The sequence below is a fragment of the Netta rufina genome (assembly GCF_964035555.1).
Source record: "Netta rufina genome assembly, chromosome: 4".
NCBI classification, from domain to species: Eukaryota; Metazoa; Chordata; class Aves; order Anseriformes; family Anatidae; genus Netta; species Netta rufina.
In genome coordinates, this window is record NC_140127.1 from 53880846 (window position 1) to 53900799 (window position 19954).

A 19954-nucleotide genomic window follows, 5' to 3' on the forward strand; every position below is an offset into this window, starting at 1 on the left:
GTTAGAGATACACTGATACTCAAAGGAAATATTGAAAATGCAAAAAAACCCTATACTAAAGTTCAATGGTAACTTCCACATAACCACCTCGGACCCTGTATGTGCAGGTGACAGCATGAAATGAAACGGAAACTCCTGCACTAAATTCCACACGAGGAGTTCTGCAGCAAGTCATGTAGCATACAGCAGGACAGGACCTGACACCGGGGTATGCATTGAACAAATTATGCTTAGATCAATGAGGCAACGGAAAGGTGCTGTGTGCAGATACATTCTGCCTTAAAATGTTCATGGTATTGAAGCCAAGTGCATTTTGCACTTCTAAGGAAGAAAAGTTCAGCACACTTAGCATCTCCGACCTGGAGTTTGATATGTAGTCCCACAGCAAACAGAAGCTCTCCAGCAAATTCATGTGACTTCCTTGTTTATTTGGGCTGAAAACTCTATCAAAAGAGCACTGCTTCTGAAACAACTCCCCCACCTTTGCCAAAGTTTCACGACAGGCTTTCAGCTCTTATTAACAGGAACACTTGCTTTACAAATCTAAACCTAGACAGAGTTGCATATCATTATCAGATTACACACAGACAGAAGAAATAAAAGTTCCCCCCAAACAGGCTAGATTTCAGAAATCAAGATGTTACTTAGAGTATTTAATTAAAAAAAGTATTGTTTGAAATACATTCAGAGACAACTTTTTGTTCACAAGCTGACTGGCTTTTTTTTTGGTCCTTCAAGGGTAGACATGCTTCCCTTCCATAACAAGATACTACATCCAAGAATATGCAGAATGGATCTTAATAAAAGCAGAAGCCTTTTAGTCTGCATTCTCAGATATTTGGTCCTAAAAATCCTTACTTCTTAAATAATGCATTTCTAAGACTGCCAAAAAAACACACTATGATAGTAATTTTTCTATTTTACTCGGTCTTTCGCTGAAGATTATTTTTTTCTGGTTGAAAGAAGTGTTTTTCAAGAGCATTGACCAGTTCATCTAGTTCCTTTTTCAATTGCTCGACGTCACTAAAAAAAAAAAAAGCCACACAAACACAGAAAACACTGTCAGAGTAGAGAAGTTAAAAAGAACATTTACAGCCTAATATATTGTTTTAGGCAAATATTTCCTATCAATGATAGAAGTATATATACTTGAGTTCTTAAGGTGACTACAGGAGTATTATTCAATAATGAAGAGCCCTTTCCCCACCAAAGCAATGCAGAAAAGCCACTCAGCCCCTACTGCACAGCATTTACCCCTGTAAGGGACAATACCTGTTTCCAGGAGGTGCACAAAGTTCAGAATAGTACTTGATTTTTGGTTCTGTCCCACTGGTTCGCATCGTGGCCACTCCTCCATTAGCAAAAGTGAACGTAATCATTTGGCTACTTTTACTAGTGGGAAGTATCTAGAAATAGTAAGAAGAATATATTTATATATATGTAACATTTAGAAGGGGACTATAATGACTTCAAAACAAACCCCATGACCTGATGTCATATAACTAATGCATCAGCTAAAAGTAAGTTTTGTTCCATTTCCTTCAACATTGTGGTCTCGTGACCACAACAGGCAAATGACAGCTTTACCCTCAATCTGCTGGTAAAACTGCTGCTAAATATCACTGCTGGGTAACTTATTTCAACTCTAGTCAACGTTTGGGCTGTGAACAGGAGTTTCCTTATGAGGAGCTTCCCCAGGAGGAAGAAGAAACGTGGCTTATGGAAGACTAAGGAACCCCAACCCGCATCTCAGTAGACCATCTAGCTTACACTTTTTACACAAATTAACAGAAGATTGCTGCAGCGCTATAGCAAGATCCTCCTCCCTCCCTTTACAGACTGCCACCTTGGAGGGCAGAGGAAGAGGGGAAATGGGGAGAGAGAAGAGGACGAAAAAGAAAAGGAAAAAAGAAATCAACCTTGATTTACTCCCCATTGAAACAAAACAATCATCCCAAACGTAACTCATCTTAGACTCAACATTGAACATAACATGTTCTAGAGCATTTCTCCAGAGTATTTTTACATGTGTTTGCACATACATATACATGATTGTGTGTAACAAAAATGTACTTACAGCTTTTTGATCTGGCTGGCTGCTGTCATACCCAGTAGTTAGATCCCTTATTCCAGAAACTTTAAATCTACCACAAGATTTTGGGTATGTGTTTTCTCCATCATAATTCCTGAGGTTGTCAAAAAGCTGTTGAATCACTTTAGGATCGTGACAGATGAAATATGAAGCTTTGGTAATATGGAGGCCGTATCTGTGAAGACATGATACCAATGAATTGAAAAAGTAACATTCTTATTAGAGTTACACACCACACACACACAACCCTCTATACAGCAAGAAAAAAAGCACATGGTCACCCAACTGTAGCATAACTTCACCCCGTTACACTTTTTAAAAGGCTCTGACACCTTAATTGTCCTATTTTACACACTTTAAGAGGGAAAGGTCTCTGCACAGAAATTTCCTTACTGATTGGAAATGAGAAAGTTTACTTTGAAATCAGAAGGAAAAAAAATGATGCCATTATTGCCTTGTGAAGATCAGAACACCACAGGAAGAGAAACAAATGTGTCTAAATAGGTCCCTTGACTGGATGCTAGCTGATCTCTTCTGAGTAAAAGTAATTTCAGGCCTTTTTCCAAGCAAACTTCAGAGGCTGCTTTCCCATTAAAGTCCTTCTATTGAACTAAACTGTTCCCGAACATCACCTCTTCACATTAGCTATTTGCTGCCAGATAGTATAATGCAGAATCTGCATCAAAAACAAGTTGCCTGATAATACAGACTTTTCAAAAAAGCATGTTATTGGAAAGCATACAAGCCTGGGCTGCTTCTTTAAGTGAACTTTTCCTAAAGATGAACAGTTAATGAGCATCCTTGGTGCCAGGGAAAGTCTGAAGGGCAGAAGCTTTCGCTAACACTAGGATGCTCATGCTAGAAATCTGGAAAGCTTCTAAAGTAGCAACACATTTATACCTAAATGGAAATCTTGAATATCAATAGTTGTTAAATCAGTTTTGAGAATCCAGCAAGGGAATTAAAAAAGCCTATCCTACATTTGAAAGAAGTAACGAACCTGTTAGGACTGTGTCCTTTTCCTGATCTACCTTGGCTTTGGGATGAGGTAACAATGAGAACAGATCCCCGTACTATACCTCCAAAATACAGAGTAGAGTTTCTTCTGCTTCAACAGCAGTTCACAAGACAATCCTGACCAGGAGAAAAAGAAGTAAAGGAGTAGAAAAGTGGAACACTATACTAGCCACAAAAGCAAGCAAACAAAAATAACCGCAAAGCAAGACAAGAAAAGCCCCACAGTTACCAAGCACCTGTTAAGAAGACAGATTTGTTTTCTTCCCTGGATCTGTAGCTTTCCCATGAATGGTGGCCATGTGCATTGACATGAACAGTCTTACTCTGCGTTGCACCTACAGGCTGCTTTTATGCTAAAGAAGCTAGGACCTTCAGAGGCCTCTTCAGTGGCTGGCCACAGCAGCACTGTGGCATTGCTAAGTTCCACTCAGCTAAATTTTGTGATTTTGAAGGCAAGCTGAAGCAGGTGTTTACTGAATGAGCATTTAAAAGAGCACATCAGAGTGCTCAAGGAACTAGCAGTTAAGGAAACTCTCAAGTCAGATACTGTATGTGCAGCTCTAGGCATGATTTTCTCTTCCATGTATTTGTCCTACTGTTTCATGAACCCACCTAAGCTACCATGTACAACAGCTGATAAATTCCACAATTTATGCATTGGTTTTGCCACCTGATTCCTTCTTAAACTGTTGATAAAACAAGCTTGTCTAGTACTGCACACAAAGGAGAGCTCTGAGGACTGGTGAAACAAGCAACACCAAGGCTAGAGTTTTCCATGAATCTTTCTTCAGGTTCCACCACAGCTTTGTTAGTGATGCTACCAGACATGAAGAGGTGGAAAATATCCACCAGCCTGTGCTGCTCCTTCAGCACAAACAACTACAAACCCCAAACCCTCATAAGAAACATGCCCTGCCCCATGAAATCCAATAACCGTCTCAGCTATTGATTTCTGCAGGTCCTAGAATATGTTAAAAGAAAAACAAGAAGTAGCACTTAATACTGAAAGCTCTCAGAGGGACATCCAGCTGGATACAACAAATAGAATCAGTTACAGAACTTCAGCTGAATCAGCTCAAATATCAGTATTCAGGAGCAGAAAGGCAAACCAACACATTAGTTTGATCCAAAAATGATCCAAAAATGAAAGACAGAATGATATAGCATAGCTATAGCGCCATCTAGAATTAATTTAATCACCAATAGCCCTGCAAGCAGGACAGAAACAAGCTGGCTTCAATGAGTAACATAAATATGCCAGAGCTACTTAGGCACACTCTGCCATTAATGCTTGTGTGCATCTAGTATGTTTAAGCAGCAAGAAGCACTGTGAGCTCCACAGTGCAACAATACTTCTGGTAAAAACAAAAGTAGACAAAAAACTTCAGTCCTATGTACAAGAAAGTGCCCACGAGCAGAACTTCTCAAATAGAGGAAAGCCTTCAGAAAGACAAGCAGAAATGCTATGAAAAAATCTCATTAACAGATTAAGAATTAAAAAAGTAATTCTATTCTTTTAATACCTTAAAATGACATAAAAACAAGTCATATGTGTGTTCATACCCACGAAATAGGAGAGCTTTCTAGATCACTGTTACCATACTCCTGTACTTCTATTTCTTCATGTACTGTAGGTTACTATCAGGTCCTATTAACCAATGTATGTGGAATGGAGAAAATCTGATTATTAGACAATTATAAACAAACTCACTCATCATAGACTGCTTTCAGCTGCTGAGACAAAGACATATTCCTGGTTGCCAAAAAACTAGCCATCTCTGCAGTTATAACAGCAGCGCTGACACCATCTTTGTCCAGAACAGCAGGACAGCACATATATCCTAAACAAAGGAAAAATTTATGTATATTATTTACATATTTGATTTTTATAAGAAAAGTAGATAGTATGGAATAGAAGAGTAGCACTGGTGGAGGAGGGGAACATAAGAATGGACATTGTTCAAAGGAGAAATGCGTATTGCCATACTACACACATTTCAGAATTAAACCAAAAATATTTTCAGCATAGCCTAGGATTTGAAGATTATTTACCTTCTAATCAACATTAATCTCAATAATCAAAGTATTTAATGAATTTTCAGCGCTTATTTGTATCTTATCTGTGCCACATGCTCCTGAGTACTTTCGGAATTCTTATAAAAAGAAACACACACTTTAGGAAAAATACAAGCATGGCATTTTCTCTTAAATGTGAGTATCCTTACATAGTAGCATACGTTAACACTGGTAATTATCCATGAGGTAGTCACATTTCCTCTGGTCTTCAGGCACTGAGATACTCAAGAAATTGTACTACAGCTTTACAATCTCTGTCTTACATACTAATAACTTTTCCCCATGTCTTTCCAGTTTACAAGGATTGTTTGGAGGAGCTTTTACTTTATGCTGTTCATGTTTAAACTTAAGTGTCAGCTACACATACTCAACTTGACATTTAAAGAAATGTGTTTTTTTGGTTTATTTTGTGTTTAAATAGCTTGTAGGGAATTTGCAGCCCAAGTCTACATGGCCATTACTGAAAATATATCCACCTAGCTTGCATCACCATACTTGGTGCTAAACAGAGATGAGGATTGCATACTAGTAATATCAATCAGCCAAATGGATGATATCAATTACTCCTATTAAGTTGAGGCCATTTGGCTACACAACTATTTTTGGCAGTAGTCCACTTTCACTATTTCACAGGACTCTACAACGCAATATTCTCTTTCATACCTATAGCCTCTTCAAACGCAAAAAGAACAGCTTTTCCCTGATCCATGAGCTGTTTGGCACGGTTCCCCATCCATTTAAAACCTGTCAGTGTTTCCTACAGCAGCGAGGATGAAAAAAAAACCAACAACATTAAGAATAAAAACAATGTTTGACAGAGATAGAGGACACAAAACACCGTGTAGGAAAGCAAATAAAAGGATATAGAATAAACCTGTAACAGCTTACCTCAAAGTGAAAACCTTCCTTTAGTGCAATTGCTCTCAGGATTTTGGAAGATACTGTACTAGATAACATGTAGACATCTTTAATGGCACAAGCATCCCTATTCTGATTTTTCCAGCAAGTGAAGATCCACCACCCCAAAAGAGCTCCCAGTTCATTTCCAGAAAACACCTTCCATTCACCACTGGAGATAAAAAAAAAAAAAAAAAAAGAAAGTATATGAATTCAAAGGACAGTACTGGAAAAAAATCTAGTGGTTCTTCCATACATGAATACTAGCAAATAAACCCACCACATTTGAATTCCAAATGACAGTAGCAAGGCATTTTGTATCCATTAAGAAAAAAAATCTTCCCCAAAGAATTCTGAAGTTATATTACTCCTCAGTCATATTTACCAGCTTATGAATTTGTCCAAAGATGAAAATGATATTTCCAGCATATTTTAAATTAAAAAAAAAAAAAAAAAGCCAGTCGATACAGATCACAAAAATCAATGGCACAGATGTGAAAATACAGTTCTCAAATAATCAGTAGTTTTGGTCAACTTGGTAACAAATACATCAATCTGTCATTAAAGAAAAGTGGAAACAGAAATCAAGTAGTCCAAAATATATACATTAAAACTGACCCATTGTTAGAACAAGAAAAATTGAAGGAAAAAAAAAGGGAAAAAACAGATGTCAGAATAGCACAAAAATGCCAATCATGAAAGGGGACAGAGAAACTGTCAAATTGGCAAAAATGAATACGTACAGAAACAGCACCTGTTGTGAAAGAGAAGCAGATTCGGTCTCCTGCATTTATTGATGCCATCGGGCACTAAGCAATGTAACAATTAGCCTAAAAGAGCTGAGAGAATGTGCTCCAGCAGGAGTTTGTGTCAAAGCAGACATACAAATACTATGGAAGCCTATATTTGTGTCTGATTAGTGTATAAAGAGCTGCAGTGGAATTTGGAAATGATGCAGGACCAAAAGTTAGGTGACAATTAAGGCTGGCTAAACAATTAGCGAAGAGGCAGCAGAACAAAAGCACCATACACTCAATGGTGGTAATTACAATAAACTAACAACCCCCTCCGAGACTGTGGTAGCTATGTTTTTAGACAAATGAAAAAAAAAAATGCAAAAGAAAAACTGCCATCTTTGAAGGTGGTACCAGATGAAAACACGTTATCTGGTGAGCAAAATGGATACTTGCACTATCTCCTTCTGCTGGGCTTTTGGAATTTGTGGATGACAAATATTTCAGCCTGAAATCAGTTATGCAATCAGTGAAGATATCTTTCAAGAAACCATGTCATGTTTTGGGTACCAAGGACTGTTGCCATGATTTTATCTCTCTCTCTCATTGTTAAAAAGCATGAGCTCATTCGTACTACATATTTTTGCGTCTTAGTCCAAAAAACAAAAACAAAACTATTCTATCTTCTTATGAAACACAGGTAGTTGGAATACCTCAAATCTATCGGACCTTTAAGTCCAAAATGGTTTGCATTTGTTACTATTTATTACTATACCTTTCCTGTTTCTCAGCTACTGCAAGTCGATCAGCATCTGGATCATTTGCTAGAACGATTTTTGCCCCATCTTTTTCAGCCAAAGCAAAAGATAACGTCTGGAAACAGTGATAAGCAACATCAGAGAAGCATTAATACTCCCAAATAATATTTTTTGTGTTCTTTACAGACTTTAAATAAACTTAGCTGGTTTATTTAATCTCAAACACCCAAAGTCATGATGTGTGTCTACAAACAAACAAAACAACAACAAAAACCACTACTCCAACCACTTCATTTACATTTAACCAACTCACAGGCTATAAGCCTGGCAACAGTTGAGCATGAGCAGGATATTTAATTTCACCGACATCATTCCACTTTTGTAGCCTGATTCAAAAGCTAGATATATTCAATAGGGTCTTTAATAATAAAATGATCATACTTGTATCAGAAATTCCAGCCTCCTAATGATCAGGATTGCCACTGAGGTTTGGGAACAATTTAGTCTTTGTATTTCAGATGTAAACTAGAAACTTTCCCAAATTGAAGGTGAAGATCTTTACTTTTTATTTATTAATTTTTAAAAAGAACTGTATTACTTTGCTTTGCATGCAGATGATGCACATTCTGATAGAGAGAATAAAATACAGTTTAAAGTTATAGCTAATTATTACCTGACTGGTTCAAAGAGTTATGAATTTTAATGAAATGATACAAACAAAATCCTCGATAAATGTTAAGATCTAAAACCAGAAATAAATAATCTTTTAACCAATATTTATAGCCATGACTGTTGGCAGAAAGGAAACAGCCAAGTTGCTTGACACATTTTGTAACTATAAAGATATATATATATTTATAAATATTGATAAGTAATAAATATATATATTTACCAGAACACCTTTGCCTTCCTCAGGATTTGGATACTTCACTGTGGGAAACTCTGGATCAGGATCCTTCTGCTCCGGAACAGCAAAAGGAGGTCTAAGGTCAAATGCCTCAAAGGCCAACTGCACAAATTCATGACCTACACCATGCACAGAAGTATGAACAAATTTCAAGTTTGTTTCCTTGTTGATACTCCTGAAATAAAACAGATTAAACTTGAATATGGCAGGATATTCTACATGAAAATTCACTATGTATGGGAACTGATGTGACTTGTTATTCTATAGCACTGTTAACATGAAAAACTAAAGGAGGTTGCTTTTTAGAAGTAATGACTTCAAAATTGGTTTAGCCACATTTTTCAGCTCTGCGAGTTACTGGAAATATCTAATGTTCTGGTACACGCAAACCACCGGAATAAGACAGTACGCTCTATACACCTCAAAGGAGGCGAGTGGAAAACAAATAAAACTGACTAGTAAGATTCTTCATCCCCAACTCTGGCATTTAAGCCATCTCCAAAGAACAGTGAACCTGCTGGAGCATGTCTCATTTGAACTCATTCATTTTTATAAATTACATTGCTAAAAATGTGAGACACGTAAAGGCATTCAAACTCCTGAGACATTTACCTCCTATTCGGGAGAAAGAAAAAAAAAAAAAAAAGAACATTATTTCTCATATAGGCTTGCCTTTCTAGTAACATTGACTGAGATTTTAGCACCAGTTACTAGCGACTACTGGTAGTTCAAATTTTGATGCAAGTAGGCAGATTAACAGGCTGTTGCTTATCTAACACAAATTGATTCTACCTGATAATCTCGAAGAGAAACATCCACTTCATTTCGTTAGGTGAAGCTTATGCTGAGCAAGTGACAGCAATACACTGGTGCAAGGCTTCCGAGGTTACCAGGAGCACATGCAAGGCTAGAATTATAGAGCAAGATCATCTGTCAAAACTGTCTGAAAAGCCTGGTTCACCTTCTCTCTTAACAGCTCATTTTAAGGCTGTGATTCAACAACATTAAATTAGATAGTCAGTGCCAACCCTTAGCTTGCCTCTAGCTACACAGGATAGTCCCTATCTTCCAGCAGCATTTGGCTGATGCATGGCCACACTAGTCCAGGGAGATAATATAATCAGAAACTAGCTTTTGCTGGGTTAGATTTCTGCCAGAACAACTTTATTAACTGGCTTGCTATGTTACTGCACTGCTGCCAGAACTACTGCAAAAGATCACAGGAATGCACAGACAGAACTGGAAAACACAACAGAATTGTGGCTGCCCTGAGTTTGATCAATTTAAATTACCATGCTGACATACCAGCTGGAAAATCCTGTACCTTAGCAGAGTTAACACCAGTTACCTGTGAAAGCACTGCTTCTGTATGTCTTTGAAATACTCCTTATTGACAGTGGCATACGGGTCATGAAGTAGCACACTGCTGTCAATTAGTTTATCATCCCAAGCCTGAGGCCACGGCTCTTGATTCTCCTCAATAGCCTGAGAAATTCCTTTGTCATGAGGGGAAATGATCTGAGCACCATTTTCCCAGTAAACCTAAATGATAAATGTGGTAAGAGAGTATTTTGGTCATTAATAATGTAGTATTAATAATGTAGGACAGCTTTGCAATTTTTTTGTTGGCCAAGATGTATTTGATAGGATATTACAGTAAATTCAACTGAAGTATACCCAGAGTATTTTTCTGTTCATATTCTCAGTGTTTTATTTCAAACACTAGTTTTGTTCTACAAAAAAAGCTATTAATTTTTTATCAGAGTATGCTGAAATACATAATGAAACACAAAACAAGGCTCAGCTCATTTACTGAGAAAACTCAAATATCAGTCTGGCTGCTAGCCTTGGAATTGATGATATTGAATTCCCCATGACATTTCAGATACTTTCCACATGATTCTTAGATATAATCATTTTATATAAAAAGAATTCTTTGGAAAAATTGTCAATGTCAATTGTCAATGAAATGCATTTATCACAAAATACATTAAAGAGAAAGGCATAAAACCCCTGTAGCTGCCTATAGCAGCAACCTTGCCACAATAGCAAGCACAAATTCAACTAAGCTTCAAGATGTTCATTACTTTAGTCCTCTGTTGTTGATTTTTAGTCGCCCACACATCCAACAGCAGGTTTTACGTTTTATGTATAAACAGAATTATGTTTTAATTTTTGGCAGTTGTTGGCATAGTTCCTCTTACTGATGGTTTACAAACCGCAGATTTAAAGAAAGATAACTAACAGCATCTGGGTCATGCATACATGTAGCTCAAATAACAAAAAACATCAGCAAAAATGAAGTTAATTTAAAAAGTAATTGATAAAACATCCAAATGGATGTAAAAAAGCCATCAAAAAGAATCCAGAAAATAGATCATACGGGATTACCTTGTAACCGTTATCTTGTTTTGGATTGTGGGAAGCTGTAACCATAATTCCAGCACAAAGTTTCAGATGAGTTACTGTATATGGCTGTAACAAGAAAAGGTTAATTGAAGTAGAATACAAAAAATATTATAGGAGGTTTTATTCCCATTCTTATGAGAATACTTCCATACTGCTAAATAAAAACGTCAGGATAGGATTCCTACAGACTGACTCCCTAAAGCAGAAGCTAAGCAGTACTTGATCCACTATGCCCTGTGTGGTACAACCTTAGTCCTTGCCACTTCTTGTGCATCTTTCCATTAATATATATTTACCACTGCTTCAGATACCTTGTGGCTCACGAAAGTAGTGTTTTAATAGAGGGAAGGTGAATGCAAGTGTTGCCTGCTGCAGAATGACTTGAGATATCTCAGGTGTGTAAGAATGTAACGTCTGTTGGGGTCATGACAGAACTTCGTGTACAGCAAAGAGAATGAAAACTGCAGCATTCTCATCCATATCTTCTTTTGAGAGCAGTTCTTTGAGCAACTACTCCATCATGGTGTAGAAGAGAATTGTTCTGGAGAGAGCTATTCTAAATTAATCCAAAATGGATGGAGTGAATAACAGAAATAAAGCATTATTTGTGACCAAAGGTCCAGCTGGAATTCACTTCTATCTAATTTCTATTTAATAGCAAATAAAATCAACTGTAGTTCTTGCAACGCTGCTTTGAGCTGCTCCACAAAGAAGAATCTGGCACTGTATCTACCAAAATTTGAATCAATAAAAGAATGCTACATACAAAGTCTTCAACCCTCTATGCTCTGCAGCTTTCACCGGAACAACAGTTATCAGAGGAGAAACTGTTACATGTAGTGTAACAGTAAGTTTTTCTCTTTATTGTTCTAGAGCACTGATCCTAAGTGTAACATACACCTACATGTCTAATTTCCACCTAGGTGGTGTACATTCAGACACATTCAGTAACTCCTGGCATAACATTAATGCACTCTTAACAACCTGTATTTTCAGAAAGCTACCATGGATTCAATATGCCAAAAAAGAAAAAAGAAAATCACGAACTAAACTTCAAAGTTTCAGAAGTTTCAAACTTCTTAGTTCGGTCAGATTTCAGACTCCCCCAGCATCTAGCTCTGCAGCCTCCTCACGAGGGGAGCGGAGGGGCAGGCGCTGAGCTCTGCTCTCTGGGGACAGCGACAGGACCCGAGGGAACGGCATGGAGCTGGGACAGGGGAGGTTCAGGCTGGGGGTTAGGTTCTGCACCTAGAGGTGGCCGGGCACTGGGACAGGCTCCCAGGGCAGTGGCCATGGCACCGAGCCTGTTGGAGTTCAAGAAGCATTTGGATAATGTTCTCAAATATCTAGTCTGATTTTTGGGTGGTCCTGTATGGGGCCAGGAGTTGGACTCAATGATCCTTGAGAGTCCCTTCCAACTTGGGATATTCTATCATTCTATTAAACTAGAAACTATGAGATGTTTTCTACGGGAAATATTCCTGAAAGCGTGAATGAATACAAACATGGCCCACAGTCATAGGTATTCTACTAAGTTTCTTCAGTCTATGTCTGTGGATGTTGCAAACCAAATCTAGCTAAACAAGCATAAAACAAACTATAGTTAGAGTTTAAGATGTCAAAAGCGATTTGTCTAGTTTTCCTTAATGTATTAATTTTTGATATCTCACAGAATTTGTGTATATAGATATGTTATAGAAAAACCTACCACAAAAGGCGTTGGAGTTATATCAGAGAACAGATAAACTGGAACTCCCTGGCTGATGAAGGTATTAGCAGCAAGTCTTGCAAACCTATTAACAAGAACAAAAAATGTGGAAATTTATTCCTTTTCTCACCAATTAATTTCCTAAAATTCACATTCTTTCTCTCCCCCACTCCAATTAAGAAATAAAATAAATCCAAATATTATACGCAATTCAAATGTTTTCACTCCCTATTCCCAATGGACAAAACACAACTATAAGAACTGCTTTGGTATTAAGAAAACATAAAAATATTCTAAAACCTTGAATTAATTCATTCTAGAGAAAGATAAAAAATTGTCTAAATGGTTATAAGGCCATAACAAATCGTGTAAGACGTCTACAAAATACCTAAATGGTACCTTTTGCTACTACCTCCACTTGAAAGATGGGCACGAGCATCAAAACCAATCACAACTCCTCTCTTTTTCAGGTCACTGAAATTCTTTTCAAGGTATCTGCAAAATCCCTGAAGACAACAACAAATCCACTTCATTAGCATAATCGTAATATTTAATATATCATTGTATTAAGATGATCACTAAGATGTTCACGTCTTAGAGAGGTAAGCACACACCATCTCACTGAACTGCACTGCCATTCAATTCATCTAGGACCAACAAACACCGGCACCAAAACCCTTCAAATCAATATAATGCTGTTTGCCAGCATTTATGCACTTTTCCAGAAATGAGAACCAATTCCAGAAAGAAACACTTAACACGATTAGTCTGAACCGCAGATTTTGAGAAATGATTTAGTTTTTCTAGGTCTCAGACGAGGAAGTGAACAACTGGCCAACATTTCACTTTCTGAATTGCATCTCATCCTTGATAACGACACCTGTTTAGGGCAGCAGCAGTCCACGCAGCAGCAATTTCAAGGACTAATCTACTTTAGTACCTACATGCGTGCAGACATACTCACTGCACTTATGTAAATTTACATGCAACATGCACGATGTTTAGCTGAATGCTGGCTACCTTCTTTTTTATTGTTTTGTTTTGTAGTTGTTATGCCAGGATTAATTCATCCTTAGCTTAACTAGCTGTGTATGAATTTATTTGCAAATCAAATATGGAAGGTAACTTATTTTACCAGCTTAAGAGCTTCACTCTGCATATTTTTGGCGATCAGCACTAAAAATTATTTAAATGACTTCTGAAAATTGGGAGAACAGTAAAAAAACAAACAAAAAACTTGTACTTCCACAGAATGACCATTTGCTTGTTGTGAGGCCCTTCCATTCCTACATCCACCCAGCTAAATGAGATAATATGATGAACACAATACCTGTGTTGTCTGGATAATAGTCAAGTCATTCATGTGAGAAATTCCTGCTCCCATGGCAGCCCTGAGCCCTGCTGTGCCAAATTCCATCCGCAAGCCAAAGCATTTCTGTAGTTCTTCCACATTTCCTTCAGCAACCAGTTGCTTCACTATTGCAGAAGTTTTTGGATTCTGTAGGTAAAAAACAAACAAACAAACAAACAAAAAACATTTCTAAAATATCTGAATTTCATGGGGTTTGTTTTCAAATACCTTTAAGCTTCTTAATAGAACTGACATTCTTTCCCATGTTCTCTACTGGATTACTTCAGTATTACAACAGCACACCACCTCTGGAACCCTGGAACTTCTGCAGTCAGTACAATTTCAACTACTCCTTACTTAGCTTTATCTCCTTAAAAACGTGCTGCTTTGGCAGCAGCATATATATCAATTAGGAAAGTGGAAAGATTTCCGAGATGTCAAATTTAAGTTTTCCTTGTTTTAAAACAAACCCCAGCCTTTGCAGTTCAGAGAATTTTTGTCATCAGAACACAATTACTCTAAAACTAGCAGAGAATAAGATAGGCTCATGACTACGAAATATTACTTCCACAGTGCTGTGAGTTAAAAACAACCAACCAAACCAACAAAAAACACATATGGTTGTCTGAGGGTTGGTTAACAAGAAAGAGCAGTAACAAAACTAAACAGACTGGTCAGAAGATAAAGGTAACAATTGACACAAAATATGTGTGTGTTTGAAAATATATGAAAGGTAACACTCAAGATGAAAGCTTGACTACTAAGGCGGAATTCCTAAATACAATGACTGTGCAGATAAGTGATGTGCAGCCTCATCAGGCTTGTTATAAACAGTGAAAAGTTTATTTTCTAAGTTATCCTCCTTTTCTTGGTGCATTACTTGCATGATACAACTATTACCCGCTCTTTTTTTCTGGAATTAGTGAAGTCCTGTATTCTGCAACACCTCAGTAACGTGGGATTTGTCAAGTTTAACATTCATTTGACTCCCTGAAAGCTGATGAGCCGAGAGGACAGATGGCACACTCCAGCCACTAGGCAACGGCGTTATGCAAAGAGGCAGCATGCTCCACAGGTTAGTCACGGCACCATTACACACACTTCACACTGGAGTACAAAGATTATTATTTCCAAATGATCACGAGCTTTGACTTCTGGTCAACCAAATGACCTCATGAAAGTCAGACTTTACTATTTCCTGGATAACCCAGGCATGCTTAGAGCAAACGAAGCCATATCATCCTGGGCACAAATAGATTTTCTTCCCTGCATCTCCAGAAAGTGCTGAAGAACACACACAACAGCACTCATCTGGGTGAACTTTTATGAAAGTGCCTAAGCCTTCTGTGCATCAAACTGAGACCACAGTTTGTAACACCTAATAACCAAACCATGTTTTTCTTAGACATCATATTACACTTAAAAATTGTGGATGCCTCCTGCCCTAATCACTGATCTACGTACCTGCTGCTGAAGGGCAAATGTGGTAGTTTAAATAAATACTCAAAAAGCTAACAAGGCTTTGCGTGAATAAGCAAACTGTATAATGCAGAACAAGCTGGACTCAGTACGGAAAAAAGTTGTTCTTCCCAGGTGCAATAAGCAAGTATGTACCCCTGAATTACTGAATTCCAGCTTAAGAATTAGCAATTTACCAATGCAGGAATGCTGCAACTGAACCATCCTTGCAGAAGGCTCAACTTAATTCTGATAATTAGACAGAAAAAGCTTGGTTGTGTGCCTTCAGTTCTCTGTGTTATGACCCTGCCCCATTAGAAGCATTATAAAAACATAATGGTAAAATTTCAGCCCAAGTCTGTTTAATACAAACACAGGACTTTTTTGGACACATGATTTTTCCAGAATTACTGTTATAATTGTTTACGGCTATATTCTCCTAAGAATCTGCTTTTCTTTTTCTTTTTTTTCTTTTTGAATGTACATACTATTGTCCCCATTTTGTTTCAAGCCTTGCAGAACTCTGGGAGTATTATCTGAATTATCAGTGTATATAGCTTTGGGAAAAAAAAAAAAAAAACAACCAAAAATAAACCAACTTTTTAAAAGCAGAAGAATCTCTATAAAAGGACCCAATTGTATCTGAAGGATGAAGTGAAGTGCTGCTTTTTTTCATTCCTCTTTGCTTCTCTCTTTTTTCTATTCTCAAACAAGTTGGATAAGATTTTGAGAATACTGATGTCTCTGACTACAGCAGCAGGTGTTATAATACAGAATTAATATCCATTACTGCAATTTACTTAAACATCACCTTGTTACATATGAGTTATTTACACTAAATGAAGGCCCTAGAGATGGTTCCTCAGTGTAAAAAGTCCTCTCAAGGTTTTAAAGTAGAGGGACAGCTTCTGACTAAACAAGTTTTGTTTTTATTAAAAAGAGAAGCTACCTTCTATCCATAATTTTATGTTTGATAAAAGAATGAATTACAAATATGATACTTATGTAATGAATACAGTGACGAAAAGAGCCTGGTAATATGCACAGTAATTGTTACCTCCAGTGAAGTCAGCAGGACCATTTCCATGCGTAAGGGTTTGCTCTTGCAAACTATTATTTTGCAAGAAACGTGCAGCTTATCATCATTAAAAATTAACTTCTACCTTCAAATTCAAAAGCAGTCCTTCCCGTGGAGTTTTTTTTTTTTTTTATATCAGAGTAAATGGACAAGGGTTATATCAGATTAGGCTGTTGCTCAATGCAAACACTGTAGGAGCTCCCTGAGAAATGAATGACAATACCTTGGTGCTTTCAGCAATCTGCAACGAGGTATTGCATACTGGTCAAATATTACTGCAGTCAAAGACGCAACTGTTAACAAAGAGCTAGCCTTCAAAGAGGTAACGATAGTTCAAGGGATGCTGAATTTCACAAGGGTTTCACAAAATAATTGGAATAACCAATTAAAATGAATTGATTAAGCAGAAAACTGGAATATAATTAACATTAGTCAAGGAAGTTATTTTACTGAAATAAAGCACCCTTTAAAACCAGACTTTTCTCTAAAATCACTTAAGCTGAAAAAAAATTTACACAGAACCTGATCTAATACCCTAACAGCTCTGAACAAGGGGTTAGTATGGCACTGCAGCATCATTAACAAGAATAGAGCATTAACAAGAATAGAGAATAGATACTTCAATGAAGTATCACAACAAATTGGAAGTACTTCCAATGATGGCCTTTAGAACCTGGAACTAATTTTATATATATATGTGTGTGTACTTTATGTTTTCATTGATGGTCTTGAATAAGCAGAAGAATAACCAAACAAACAAATATGTAGGTCACACAAAACCTATACAGTATTGTACATTGATTTAAAAAAAGGTCAGCCACTGAAAGCAATGTAAGTGAGACAAATAGCCGACATGTTCCACAATGAAAACTAATTTCATGTATGGAGAGAAAAAATGCAAACCACATATAGCAAATGCAGACCTGAATCTTAGTGGGAAACGCAGCAACAAGCGGCTACATAAGCACTTCCAAAACACCCCCATGGCAAAAAGTTCCTTTAGACATGTAGAACATAGAAATAAACAGAGGGTTTTACTTCTGCGTACAGTACTACCCAGATCCAAACTGCGGACAGAGAGCTGTTTTAAGGAGTTTAAGCACCTTCCCAGGAACAGACGTACTGCGTACTAAAGCGATGGCAGGAAAAGGGAGCAAGAGGCGAGGCACCAGGCCGCCGTGGAGGTTCAGTTTCTGAGGGCAGGAGGCGATGCTGCCCCCTGCGTTTCCCGGTCCTTTTCGAGGCCAGCGGTTTTGGAAAGCGCGTTTGAGCAAAGGGCAGCATGGAGGCACCCGCAGGTTTTCGTACTCTGCGACAGGCAACGCGGCGAGGCATCCTCCGAGGCTGCTCTGACAGGGAGCCGGGTCCCCGCAGCAGGACGGACAGACACACACACAGACAGACAGACAGACAGCACCCCCGCTGCCAGATCCCCCCGAGAGCCCAGCGCCTCCCTCCCCAAGCCCCCAAGGGACCGAGTCGCCCCCCCTCCGCCCGGGGCCGGCCTGGCAGGGCGCCGGGCTCCCCTCACCTTGTCCCACAGCAGCCACTGCTCGGCCGCCCGCCTGAGCGCCGCGTCCCCGGCCATGGTGCCGCCCCAGCCTCAGCCTCAGCCTCAGCCCCAGCCCCGGCCGCCCCGCTCCTTCCCTCTTCCGCAGCGGGGCCGGGCCGTGCCGAGCCGCCCCACCTCCGCCCCGCCCGAGGCCGGGGTCAGGGCCGCCATGTCGCGGTTCGCTCAGCCCGGCCGCGGGGCGTTCAGGGCGGCGGGGGAGGGCTGAGGGTTTTAGCGGCGCTTTCGTGCTTTGGGTGCAGAAATCGGCAGGGTCCTGCGCCTGTCTGCGAGGGCAGAGCTCCCAGCCAGAGAGCAGCCAGCCCTCCCTCGGGGAAATGCGAGCCGAGAGCTGCCTGCGCCTGCAGGCAAGGAGGGGAGCAGCCCGGGGGCTCTGCTACCACTATTCCCCCCCCCCGCGGTGCTCGCTCCCGCACGCTCCAGAAACCGGAGTTTTGCTCAAGTCGGTGTGAATCCTGCAGTGAACCGACCCGCAACTGGTCTTTTTTTCCTCCTCAGTGTTTAATCTCGGACTTTGGACCACATAAGTTCCGTTTCTCTTCTCATTGCCAGCCAGGCAACCGTAGGAAGTTGTGTATGGAAGTCACAGCACCCAGCTCCGCTGCTGCTAACAGAGACAGTGCCCAGCAGCATGGCTCCAACACAGCCCTTACCAAAATACCACCCAAAAATATCCCCGAGAACTCCTACTCCGTGTTGTGAGCCGACTGCTAACTCCATTCCCACTCTAGGACTCAAAATCCCATTCATGAAAAGAGCTTGTTAATTACTGTGAATGCTATTCCCATTAAAGAATACTTTTTGTTTGTGAATACATTTTCTATAAATCACACCGTCAAGTTTGATCTGCTCGTTATCTGCCAAACCATGTATGATTTCTGTGCATTATCATGTATACTATAAATCAGACATTAATGGTAGGTACGACCAATAAAAATAGAAAATAGACCAAATATAGTTAGAATAATGAGTACTACCTTTGTAAATTTTCATGGAAATAATAATTTGTAGTGATATTTGGAAAGCTTTCAAAGTTCGGTAGTATGTTACCAGAATGCATGCAAACGAGAAAAATCCTACACATCATTTGCAAAAATGTTAATGAATACCCGTCTACAGTATAGCTCAATATAAATACCAATTAAGATACCCTTTTGGAAAAAGTCTGAGATGAAAGATCAGTGGAACCCAGCAGAAAGGAAAGCAGACAAAAATCTGTTGCTTCACTGCTTTAGTCTGCTCTCCTCTAGCTCTTTGGTAATGAGCCTTTGGCAACAACTCATGTGGCCAGTTTGATTTTTTGGGACAGAATAGCCCCGAGCACATTGAACCCTCTTTCTTGCATAACATGACACCTGGCATCAGCTTTCCAAAGTATTAATGGAGAAAGCAGTCTGATTGCTGCGTTTTAGGGGCAAGGCACTTGCTGTTCAAGAGCTTTTCCCTAGATTTTGTCAACCTCTGTCTGCGTCTGAGCCAGACCAGGTGCCACGTAATTCTAGAGAGAGTTGGAAGGAATGACAGAGATTTTCCTGCAGCTGGCTCAATTCTGCAGTACAGACCAATGTCACGGGAAATCCCTGGGTTCTCAATAGAGATACAATGCATATTACCGACGGACTGAGGTCCTGGGCAACACAATGGTACTGTGAAGGTGACGTCTAGGAGGAAGAGCAGACACCCTGGAGCCAGGAGGGTGACTTGCTGCCAAGTCCTGAATCTGGACTTGCATGAAGGATATAGCTATTCAGATGCCTTCCAACAGTATTTCAGTGGGAACAATTTAAGCATCCCCTCTGTCCCATGCTTAGGATGAGGCAAATGAGGAAGTGGCTGCCCTTGTCAAAATAACACTGAACTTCTGCCATGCTTCTCAAAGGCAGCAGACAATAACTACAG

The 19954-nt window shown here is 39.2% G+C and overlaps 1 protein-coding gene across 1 annotated transcript; it reads right to left on the bottom strand.

Annotated features, from left to right (window-relative positions):
• Positions 1 to 417: 417 nt before the first annotated feature.
• Positions 418 to 18136, bottom strand: PGM2 (phosphoglucomutase 2). The gene is made up of 14 exons (XM_084285467.1): positions 18017 to 18136; positions 13929 to 14096; positions 12998 to 13104; positions 12599 to 12683; positions 10873 to 10956; positions 9830 to 10023; positions 8467 to 8656; positions 7592 to 7689; positions 6074 to 6254; positions 5849 to 5942; positions 4821 to 4950; positions 2078 to 2267; positions 1273 to 1406; positions 418 to 1023 (listed from the first exon to the last, which is right to left on the bottom strand). The coding sequence occupies exons 1-14, from the start codon at positions 18071 to 18073 to the stop codon at positions 921 to 923; spliced, it is 1815 nt and encodes a 604-aa protein (XP_084141593.1). The 5' UTR covers positions 18074 to 18136; the 3' UTR covers positions 418 to 920.
• Positions 18137 to 19954: the final 1818 nt, after the last annotated feature.

Coding starts and splice junctions, on each gene's coding strand:
- PGM2 (XM_084285467.1), bottom strand. CDS start 18,073: ATGGCCGGGGACGCGGCGCTCAGGCGGGCGGCCGAGCAGTGGCTGCTG. Junction 10,024..10,872: donor AACAAGATAACGGTTACAAG/GTAATCCCGTAT, acceptor TTTATCATTTAG/GTTTACTGGGAAAATGGTGC. Junction 7,690..8,466: donor AGGAAGGCAAAGGTGTTCTG/GTAAATATATAT, acceptor CACTGTTTCCAG/ACGTTATCTTTTGCTTTGGC.